The following is a 12073-nucleotide window of genomic DNA, read 5'->3' on the forward strand; positions in this document are numbered from 1 at the left end:
TGCAAACTCCTTAGAACGTTCCCTGAAACGCATATCTATCCTTGTGGCCAAAGGGATCAGGTCATTCAGAGTAGACAGTTGTGACCAGCTAATTCATCCTTAATCCGGTCAGAAAGGCCCTCCCAGAACACCGCCAATTGAGCCTCATTGTTCCATGCAAGTTCGGCAGCCAGGGTACAAACCTGGACGGTGTACTGACCCACAGACGAGGAACCCTGTTGTAGATGCAGCAGAGCTGATGCAGCGGAGGACGTGCAGTCGGGCTCTTCAAAGAAATGCTGCAGGCAAGAAGCATGCTGTGGCCAGGGCTGAAAGAAAACACTGGCAGCAGATCACCGCTGAATACGGCACCCGGTACCGCGGCGGTAAGCAGGGGAACGGCGGTGCACAGCAGCCGTTGTTACAATTTGGAATGAATGCATTTCTCCATCTTCATCAATTGATCCAGAAGTAAATCGATAGAGATTTTGATTTAAAAAAACAAATATTTGTAGCGCCTGCAATAGGAGCCACAAGTCTTCCCCATGAGAATTATAGATACATTTGACTACCTTCTTCTTGTAACATGGAATTTTAAAGTTATGTGGAGGGGGCAATCTTCATAGGGTCTCAAATACCAAATGAACACTTACAGCACATCAATAGGTCATAGATATTCAGCTGGGACAGCCCCAAAGTTTCATGAAGCAAAGCAATGCAGCTTACATCCGAGAAATCAGAACCAAGTCTTACCTCAAGGATGTAATTCCATCCAGTCTCATTAAAGACATCATCCTGGAAGTGCTCTCTATATACCTCTTTGGCTTCCTGAATTTTTTGTTTGGTCACCACTTTTCCTGTTAAGAAGGGAAAATAAATATAGGTTGAAATGTAACTACAAATTGCACGTCTCCCAAGATCATGCTGGCTATTCTTTTGCTGACTGTCGGCCATTTATTGTCATCAGTTTATTATTGTCATACTAATACAAAAGAAAGGCACTCTCACATTTAGGGTTTACATGACTTTTAAGACCTCATTCACATCTCAGCTAGGAGATCCGGCAGGCTGTTCCAGGCTGCCGGATCTGACATTGCCCGATTCTCTACCACCACCACATGTCGGGTTTTGGAGCTTTTTTTTGTCTGGTTGACAGACTATGTAAACTCAGTCTAAGGCCTCATGCACACGATGCATTTTTTTTGGGGGAGGATCCGTTTTTTTCCCCACAGATCCCTTGTAATAAATGCCTATCCTTGTCTGCAAATGTGAAAAAAGTAGGACATGCAAATCTTTTTTGCTGAAGGGAAACACTGACAACGGACACGGAACACAAACTGATAAACCTATCAGCATTTTTTTTGCTGACCCATTGAAATGAATGGGTCCCCATCCTATCCGGGGGGGGGGGGGGGGGGGAGACGGACGGAACGGAGGCCGAGAAAGTAGTGTGCATGAGGCCTAACACAAAAACCTACCAGCAGTTGTTTTATGATCTAGTATGTTCTTGTGGATCAAGTACAGTTGCTGTAATACTTGTGAAGCCAGATAAATATATCTAAAATTATTACCTGCATTTACGTAATCAGACAGTAGCACATACAATTTTTTACTAATTTGTTTTAATTTTCTAGCTAGGTGCTATGCAGACTACTTAGGGGAAGTGGACACCAGTGCTTTTACCCTGGTATATTGTTCTGACATAGGAGCAGAATACCAGAACCTCTGGAATTGGCACAGCACTAACTTCTCAATGCAATTCTGTGTTTATTTCTCACCCAGCATGCGACGTTTTGACCCCATGGAGTCTTTATCAAGCTCACTGGAGTCAAAACGTCACATGCTGGGTGAGAAATAAACACAGAATTGCATTGAGAAGTTGGAGTGCTGCGTTTTTTTCTCCTATTTTCGTACTTTGGGGACCCAGAAGTCAGGATCAGACACCACTGGCACAGCCACTGAATGGACTTATTGTGAACATCTTAACAGGTAGTGCTGTCTTACTTTTTATTTTTATCCTGATAATAGAGCTTCAACTCCAGAAAACCAGAATATCCAGTTAACACTCTTGAAAAAGTACAACATAAGGTACTGGCCATTACTCCTATGTGGGTGGCAAGTCTTCCCTTTATATAAGAGAAGAAAAGTGCTTACTCACTGGCATGTTTATTAAGAACAGGTTTAATATTAAGTAATCTTTACAACCCATCTAAAGTCAGGCGGTTCCTCTAGGTTGTAATTCTAGACTATTCTTTTATTTGTGATAAGTCTAGAAATTTTTTATTTTTTATTTTTTGGGGGTTGTAAAGCACGCCAAGGAATTTATGTGTTTGTAAAAAGCTTTTATTTGGGTGGTGTTGGTTAGTAAAATGTGCTTTTTTCTTATAACTTTTTTCTTTCCTATAAAGAAGACTATGGGAAAAAACAAACAAAACAAAAAACGCCATACCCTGAGCAGGTTGCAATTTGATGAAAACACCAAGGGTCAGAAAACAAACCAGTGTTAGAGGAGTAGGGCTGCAGTAAACAATTTTAGCAATCAAATAGTCTACAGATTTTTACAATTAATCGAGTAATCTAATAAGAAAAAATTGAAAGTGCTGAAAGTGCAGCGTGGTGCGGGCCGGCGGGTGACCATGGAGCAGTAACTATAGGGGTTTTTGTCAAGAGACTTGTGACCATTTCAGATGTCAAAATTGTTGCAAGTCCCCTTTTTAACTGTCTCATCATAAATTATGCTAAGGCATCGTTCACATCGCCATCAAGGGGATCCGGCTACCTGATCCTGCACAAACGACGGCCAAAAACTGCTTTTGTCTGGCTGAAACTTACCATTTATGCTGGAAAGGAGCAAGACCTCCACCAGACCTCATTACAGTCAATGGGGATCCGGTGGTGAGGTAGAGAATCCAGCAATGCCAGATCCGGTCAGATCCAGTAGGCTGCTGTGTACCTGAACAGTCTGCCGGATCTCTTTGACAGATGTGAACTCATCCTAACCCACCAGCAGCGCAATGCAAAACCAAGACCGGCGTGAAAATGCTGGTCTCTGTAAACGCACCCTACTATTGTCGAGCGAACTTCTGCTTTCCAGTTCGGCGTACAAGGTTCAGGTTATCCAAGAATTCCGTTATGGATTCCGTTACCAAGGACCATAAGTTATAGTCCATGGTGGCTGAATCCATAACGGAATTCTTAGATAACCCAAACCTTGTACGCCGAACTGGAAAACAGAAGTTCGCTCAACGCTAGTGCCTACATTTGCAGTGAAGAGGCAATGCAGAATAATACATTTCAAAAGATCCTTGGTGGAATTACATGTTTCATGGTATACAAATAACCAGAGCAGAAATGGTTTCAACCAGTGTCCGTACCTTTTAAATACTTCTTTAGAATGTACTGCAAACCATAAAAGACTGTTTCGTCATATTTCACCTTCCTGAACTTGGAGTTTTCTGTTGTTCTCTTTTCCCGACACTCAAAGTAAGAATATACTTTACTTGTATTTGGTGGGTACTGTTTGTAATGTGTAACCTTGCAAAAAGAAAAAGCAACAAACTATAATAGAAATAAAAATACATTTTCAACAAACTGAGTTTTAAAGACCCGCTCATTAATTTTTAATAACTGCTAGCTTTGGGGTCAATGGGATCACCCTGTAAGAAAGTGCTGATGTCCCTATGGCTGGGGCTACACGATGATCTTGGCAGCGACTCCTGTGATCTCAAATTTTTTTAAATAAATAAAAATTAGCAGGGAGCCACAGCAGCTTGCGAGTCTCCATTCAGCTTCTTTTTTTTTTGACAATCATTAGATGCAATGTAGTGAGTGTAGCTCCAGCCTCCACCCTCTTCTCCCACTCTTCACACACTGATAGCAGCACCGCAGGAGAAATGCTAGCACAGGCTTCCAGTATCAGTAGTTTCAGGTGCTGCACATCTCGTATCTTCACAGCATAGACAATTTCTCCTGCGGTGCTGCTATCAGTGTGTGAAGAGTGGGAGAAGAGGGTTGCATTGACAATCCAGCACAATGGGCAGCACATTGAACACATTTTATAAGTGGTCAGAAACTTGTAAATACCTCATGAAAGAATAAAGTTACGTTAAAACCAAGCACACCATTGTTTTTCTTGTGAAATTCCCAATAAGTGATGTGTCACATGACCCTCTTCCTATTGAAAAAACTAATGTTGGATTCAAAATGTCCGACTTCAAAATGGCCACCATGGTCACCACCCATCTTGAAAAGTTTCCCCCCCTCACATATACTAATGTGCCAAAACAGGAAGTTAATATCACCAACCATTCCCATTTTATTAAGGTGTATATATTTTATTTTTTTTCACATAAGGGGGGGGGGGGGGGGTTATGGGCCGGATCACTCGTGACGGGAACGCTGTTTTCACAGGGCTGCCACCGCACTGGTGAGTGACCGCCCATGCGCGATTCCTCATAGGAGCCGGCCGGCAGCAAGCTGCTGAGAGACGGGCGGGCAACCAGGCTCTGATATTTCGTGTACAGAGCTGGGCCACTCTCTCAGGCAGGGACAAGCCTGTACATGAGACGTCATCACAGGAGCCTGGAGGATGACATCGGGAGTCACGTGACCCACAGTGCTGCGGGTGAAACAGGAGCACAAGGAAATATAAAGTAATATACAAAATGGTTGTTTAGGAGGATATTAGAGGCACAGTAGAATAAAAATAAAATTATATATCTCTCTCTAACTTGGACAACCCTTGTGACATAAAATCTTCCAATTCATAGATGTAATACACAGTCTCAGTTTTGACCATGCTAGGAAAAGTACTAGGTAAAGGCTGGGGATAGCAGGACAAGCAGACCTTCTGTGGAGAGTGAGACTTAATTAAAATGAGTAGTGTGAACAGGAAGTTTTATTCTGACAGATCCTGCTCCAGCGAGAGCCCTGGAGACAGGACTTCACTGCAAAGTGCTCTCTGCATTCAGCCCCTCCCCCAGCTCTGAGTGGTGGATACTACAGCTGCACTGAGGGCAGAGGGGAGGTGCGGTGAAGAAGCTCAATGCAGACATCATCCCTGGGCCCTGTACCTCACATGGAACCAGAGATTTTCTCTTTCATTGTTAAGATTATTTTCAGGCTCAAAAGGTGTGTCCTTTCTCAGGGGATGTGCCCTTTTTGCTGCAGCCGTCACAGTTTCTAACAGAAGATCTGGCTGGTGGCAGCTGAAGGATGGATCTAATTGTGTGGCCATGCTCATTCAGCTAGCACATATACAGATTAATAGGGAGTCACAATGAAGTAAAGAGAATATCTACTAACTGAAGTACTTTTGTCACTGAAAGCAAATTTACCTTGTACCAAGTACCTTGTTTTTCCCGCTGAATTACATTAAGATGACATTAAATGTTGGCACAAGACTCTTTCCCATCTCAACAGATCATCACAAACACACACAAGTATGATAACTATGCATGCCTAGTGGGTAGAAACACCCAAAGACAATGCCCAGCTACTAAGCAGTTTGCCATTCAGGACTAATGTGCTGAAAGAATCTACATACATGTTCAGTCACGTTAATTAATGACCAGATAGACGTTTCATTCACGCAATACGTATGAAGGACAGAGTCAGCAATTTCCAATAAAGTGTTGGTTTAAAAGCTTAAAGTTGTCAGAACATCCTGATGGCTTAGCGGCTGCCCATTTGTGCGGAAGGTGAAAAACATCCATGTGGGCCTCCTGGTCACGTCAGTTATGCTAAAGCAGGGATGCTCAACCTGTGGCCCTCCAGCTGTTGTAAAATTACAACCCCACCATGCCCTTCTGTAGGCCAGGCATGGCCAACCTGCGGGTCTCCAGCTGTTGTAAAACTACAACTCCCACCATGCCCTGCTGCAGGCCGCTAGCTGTAGGCAGTCTGGGCATGCTGGGAGTTGTAGTTTTGCAACAGCTGGAGAGCCTCAGGTTGGCCATCCCTGGTGTAGGCTGTCCGGGAATGATGGGAGTTGTAGTTTTTAAACATCTGAAGGGCCGCAGGTTGCGCATGCCTGTGCTAAATGCTAAAAACAAAGTAGATTTCTTGTTGGCACAATTGCCAGGCATTACAACAACCAGAAACTCTTTCCAAGAACAGTACACCGGCCAAGACGGCTAAAGGCCACTCACTTATCTACCCGGTCTTATATAGACACAGAAGACAGGATCCCTCACACAACTCATATTATATACAGTATATATCATTATAATCTCATTGGGTAACAGTATGGCAGCTGGTGGGTGTCTTGCACAACGCTTTTCCAGCACTCCTCGCACTTTCAGTTTCTCTTTTCTTCAAATCATGTGCTTTTCCAGAAGTGATATAGTCCAGAATGAGGATGATTCACAAGAATGAGGATGCTACATTAACACAGACATCAGGAAACGCTGATCTGTTCCTCTTGTGGTGGCTGCAACACTAAGGCTACTTTCACACTGGCGTTTTGGCTTTCCGTTTGCGAGATCCGTTCAGGGCTCTCACAAGGAGTCCTGTTTGCCTCCGTTCCGTCTCCATTCTGCTCCAAAAATTTGCAACTTTTTCACTCCGTTATTTTGACTTGAGCGAATGATAAATCTGGCCCCGGTCTTTAGACCACATTTCGTCCTTTTTATGTGCTGCTAATTAAAAACAACTTATTAACGTTTATTTAAATTGACCTCATTGATTTACTATTTCTAATAGACTGACACTATTTAAAAATCTCAGTGTTTGAGCAGGATTATAGTTCTTTCTTAGCTAGTTGTAATCTATTGCCGCTGTTATTATCATTCACAGCGGCCCGCAGCGATTGGAAACATGTTGGGAAGCAGGGCGACTGTGTGTGGTTTGAAGTTCAGTGGCGAGCAGGATACCTAGTGAGAAATAGAAAGTAATTGGAAAGATAGCGGAATAAAACGTAGCCAGTCCAAGTGCACAGGGCTGAACAGCTACAGCGTTTCCAATCACTCAGGGCCGCTGGGAATGATAACTAGCTAAGGCTACTTGCATACTGGTGTTTTGGTTTCCGTTTGGGAGATCCGTTTCAGGGCTCTCACAAGCAGTCCAAAACGGATCAGTTTGGCCCTAATGCATTCGGAATGGATAAGGATCCGCTCAGAATGCATCGGTTTGGCTCCATTCCGTTTTGGAGGCGGACACCAAAACGATGCTTGCAGCATTTTGGTGTCCGTCTGACGAAACTAAGCCAAACGGATCCGTCCTGACACACAATGTAAGTCAATGGGGACGGATCAGTTTTCACTGACAATAGAAAACGGATGCAGGCGGTTGCATTGTCTGAACGGATCCGTCTGTGTAGATCCATGATGGATTTGCACCAAATTAGAGTGTGAAAGTAGCCTAACTAGAAAGTGGCCAACCCCTTTAACCGCCTCAGGGCCGCCGCCAGGACGCAATTTATTCCTCCTGGACGCGCCTTCTTGCGAGAGGCGAGATTTCCTGTGAACGCGCGCACACAGGAGCGCGTGTTCACAGGAACCGGAGGTAAACTAGTGCATCTACAGCCTGCCAGTGGCGATCATTTGCTGGCAGACTGTAGATGCGATTTTTTTTAAACCCAAAAAGGTATATTAGATGCTGTTTTGATAACAGCGTCTAATATACCTGCTACCTGGTCCTCTTGTTGTCCCTTTTGATTGGATTGACCACCAGAGGACACAGGCAGCTCTGTAATAAGTAGCACCAATCACCACACTACACTACACCCCCCCTGTCACTTATTAACCCCTGATCACCCCCCTGTCATTGATCACCCCCCTGTCATTGATCACCCCCCTGTCATTGATCACCCCCCTGTCATTGATCACCCCCCTGTCATTGATCACCCCCCTGTCATTGATCACCCCCCTGTCATTGATCACCCCCCTGTCATTGATCACCCCCCTGTCATTGATCACCCCCCTGTCAGGCTCCATTCAGACGTCCGTATGTGTCTTGCGGATCCGCAAAACATGGACACCGCGATTTTGCGGATCCACACATTGCCAGAACAATTGCGGACAAGAATAGGACATGTTCTATAGGCTCTACAAAAAACGCAGTGTTCGCCCGATCAGGCCTGGTCTTGTGCGCACACTTGCGTTCAGTCCGCCCCACCGCAGTGACAGATTATTTTTTTTTCTGATCACTGCAAAAACAGTAAAATCGCTGTGGTGCTATTAAGATCACTTTTGAGGGGCATGGCAAGTTCATAGAAGATTTTTTATTTTTTTGGCACAAGTTAGCGGAAATTTTATTTTATTTTTTCTTACAAAGTCTCATATTGCACTAACTTGTGACAAAAAATAAAATCTCACATGAACTCCCCATACCCCTCACGGAATCCAAATGCGTAAAAATTTTTAGACATTTATATTCCAGACTTCTTCTAATGCTTTAGGGCCCCTAAAATGCCAGGGCAGTATAAATACCCGACAAATTACCCCATTTCGGAAAGTAGACACCCCAAGGTATCCGCTGAGGGGCATATTGAGTCCATGAAAGATTCAACTTTTTGTCACAAGTTAGCAGAAAGGGAGACTTTGCGAGAAAAAAAATAATAATAATTTTCCGCTAACTTGCGCCAAAAAAATTAAAAAATCTTCTATGAATTCGCCATGCCCCTCACGGAATACCTTGGGGGTGTCTTTCCAAAAACGGGGTCACTTGTGGGGTATTTATACTGCCCTGGCATTTTAGGGGCTCTAAAGCGTGAGAATCCAAATGCCTAAAAATGCCCTCCTAAAAGATACTCATTGGAATTTGGGCCCCTTTGCGCACCTAGGCTGCAAAAAAGTGTCACACATGTGGTATCGCCATACTCCGGAGAAGTATGGTAATGTGTTTTGGGGTGTATTTTTAGATATACCCAAACTTTGTGTGAGAAATATCTCTGTCAAATGACAACTTTGTATAAAAAGAAATGGGAAAGTTGTCTTTTAGAGAGATATTTCTCTCACCCAGCATGGGTATATGTAAAAAGACCCCCCAAAACACATTGCCTTACTTCTTCTGAGTACGGCGATACCACATGTGTGACACATTTTTGCAGCCTAGGTGCACAAAGGGGCCCAAATTCCAATGAGTAGTTTCAGGATTTCGCAGGGCATTTTTACGAATTTGGATTCCAAACTACTTCTCACGCTTTAGGGCCCCTAAAATGCCAGGGCAGTATAAATACCCCACATGTGACCCCATTTTGGAAAGAAGACACCCCAAGGTATTCCGTGAGGGGTATGGTTAGTTCATGTAAAATTTTATTTTTTGGCACAAGTTAGTGGAATATGAGACTTTGAAAAAAATAAATCATTTTCCGCCAACTTGTGACAAAAAATAAAAACTTCCATGAACTCACTATGCCCATCAGCGAATACCTTGGGGTGTCTACTTTCCGAAATGGGAAAAAAGGTGCTCAGAAAGTCAGAGCTGCTTCAAAATGCAGAAATTCACATTTTTGCACAATAGTTTGCAAACGCTATAACTTTTACCCAAACCAATAAATATACACTTATTGCATTTTTTATCAAAGACATGTAGAACAATAAATTTGGAGAAAAACTTATATAGAAATGCAGTTTTAATTGAAAAAATTTACAACTGAAAGTGAAAAATGTCTTTTTTTGCAAAAATTTCGGTCAATTTCGATTAATATAAAAAAAAAAAAAGTAAAAATGTCAGCAGCAATGAAATACCACCAAATGATAGCTCTATTAGTGAGAAGAAAAAGAGGTAAAATTAATTTAGGTGGTAAGTTGTATGACCGAGCAATAAACTGTGAAAGTAGTGTAGTGCAGAAGTGTAAAAAGTGGCCTGGTCATTAAGGGGGTTTAAGCTAGGGGGGCTGAGCTGGTTAAATAAATAATAATGGAAAACACTGACCTAAATAAATAGGGTGCAACCTATGAAACTACAATTCCCAGCACCATTCATTTCTATGAGAGGTCTGAGAAGAGCAAGTATGCATACTGGGAGTTGTAGTTTCACAACGGCTGGAGTGTCGGAGGTTGCCTACCCCTGATCTAGAAAGTCATTCCAATTTAATCTCAGCCAACTGGTATACCCATCAAATGTTGCAGCAGAAGCGGTGGGGTTCAAACAGATGACAGGGTTGTGCTATGCTGTGCTAATGGGAACTACAGATACAGCGCAGTACAGCCTTTGGCTGCCAAACATGTGATGCAGCCTAAGGGCTCATGCACACAACCGTATTTTGCAGTCTACGAAAAACGGATTCTCAAAAAAATACGAATGATGTTCTTGTGCATGCCATATGCACACGAACAGTAGATCCTTATCCGTAATGCGGACAAATAATAAGATATGTTCTATTTGTTTGTGGAACGGAAATACGGAAACAGAATGCACACGTAGTAACTTCTGTTTTTGTTTTTTTGCGGACCCATTGAAATGAATGGTCCTGAAATAAAAGGAACGGACACGGACATAAAATATGTTCGTGTGCATGAGCCCAAACACTAATTTTATATGGGTGTGACTGAACACTGGCATCTAATGGACGCAAAAACCGGGTATACTGGAATAAAAAGGGGCTTTCAACTGTAAAAAATAAAACAAAACCAAAACTAAATAAAAAAATTCCTCCTTCACTTGCACATGAGGGAACACTTCCTGACATCACATGGATTCAGCACTATAACTAGTGAGGGCACAAAGCTGAACGTTTAAACTTAGCCTTAAACGTCCAAGCAGGTCCTAAAGTCGCTCAGAATTTATGGCTGTGTGAAAAGCAGCAGAAGGGAAAAAAAGCTGTCTCATAATATACCATGAGCTTAAAGGGGATTTCCATCCCTGGCATTTACGGCATATGCCACAGAAACCCATAATGGATGGAAATACCCCTCGAATCAGCAGTGCTACATTCAGTAAAGGAGTGCTCCAGCCAGATACAACGCTATAGCCATCGATGCCACAGACTCAGAACATATGCTCAACTGGCGCCCCATGCAAACTCCTGTTAGCGGCGGTCTGGCCAGAACAGAGAACTTCCAGGAGACACGTAGCCGATGCACCCAGAACCTTCATCTTAAAGTTTACCTCCGTTTTGAATTGATGCTTTTTTACATGGCGACATCTGTCGTTCGACAGTAGGGTTACATCTACATTGCAAGAGGTGTCATGCGAAATTTACTGTAATGATAGTCTATGGTGTCGCACTGTGACATGCTCCACTGCCACAGTTGCCAAAAATCCAACTTGGATGGATTTGTTGCGACTGTTGTGTTGCTGAGCGACACTATTGACTACGATAACTGACCCATCTGGTTACGCAGGACGGAAAACAAACGGACCTGTTATTCTTGCCCATAGACCTCAATTATGACGGATCAAAACAGAATGCCTCTTAAAGGCTTCCGTTCTGCATACCGTCCGAGAATTCTCTTATAACGGAATTCCCTAATGCAAGTGCGAACCCGCCCTAACCAGAATAGTGCCGTGTTAAAGGGGTTATCCCATCGTAGACAATGGGGGAATATCGCTAGGATATGCCCCCATTGTCTGATCGGCGCGGGTCCCACCTCTGGGACCCGCACCTACAAGAAGAACGGAGCGGAGAAAGTTGCGGAGGGCGCAATGCGCATGCACACCCGCCCTCCATTAATTTCTATGGAGCCCCACAAAATAGCGGCGGTTCGCTCCCATTTACTTCAATGGGAGAGGCGGGGAGCTGCGCCTGGTGGTGGACGGACCCCGGGAAACCCAGGGTCCTCCAGCCACAACTCTCCCCGGCTCTGTTCTCCTTGTAGGTGCGGGTCCCACCTCTCTATCAGACAATGGGGGCATATCCTAGCAATATGCCCCCATTGTCTAAGATGGGATTACCCCTTTAACTCTACGAGCAGCATGGATCTAGTCTGCAGTCGAGTTCAGAGTCTCAAAACTTACCCAAAACCAGACGCTGTTGAACAGATTCATCATTGCATCTGGAACACCTAGAGCAGTGATGGCGAACCTATGGCACGGGTGCCAGAGGCGGCACTCAGAGCCCTCTCTGTGGGCACCCGCATAGTGAAAAAAGTCTATGGTGTACCAATATGCCTTAGACTTTTCCTGCCATTCATCAGCATAGGGTGCACTA

The 12073-nt window shown here is 43.8% G+C and overlaps 1 protein-coding gene across 1 annotated transcript in view; it reads right to left on the minus strand.

The window, feature by feature from the left end:
- NAMPT (nicotinamide phosphoribosyltransferase) overlaps positions 1-12073 on the minus strand; it is an 80699-nt gene that overhangs the window by 58538 nt on the left and 10088 nt on the right. Inside the window, exons 2-3 of the mRNA XM_044280182.1 lie at positions 3354-3513; positions 733-836 (exon numbers count right to left, since the gene is read on the minus strand). Of these exons, the coding sequence (XP_044136117.1) occupies positions 733-836; positions 3354-3513 (264 nt within the window). The remainder of the gene's footprint in view (positions 1-732; positions 837-3353; positions 3514-12073) is intronic.

This window comes from Bufo gargarizans, chromosome 2 (assembly GCF_014858855.1).
Source record: "Bufo gargarizans isolate SCDJY-AF-19 chromosome 2, ASM1485885v1, whole genome shotgun sequence".
Taxonomy (NCBI): Eukaryota; Metazoa; Chordata; class Amphibia; order Anura; family Bufonidae; genus Bufo; species Bufo gargarizans.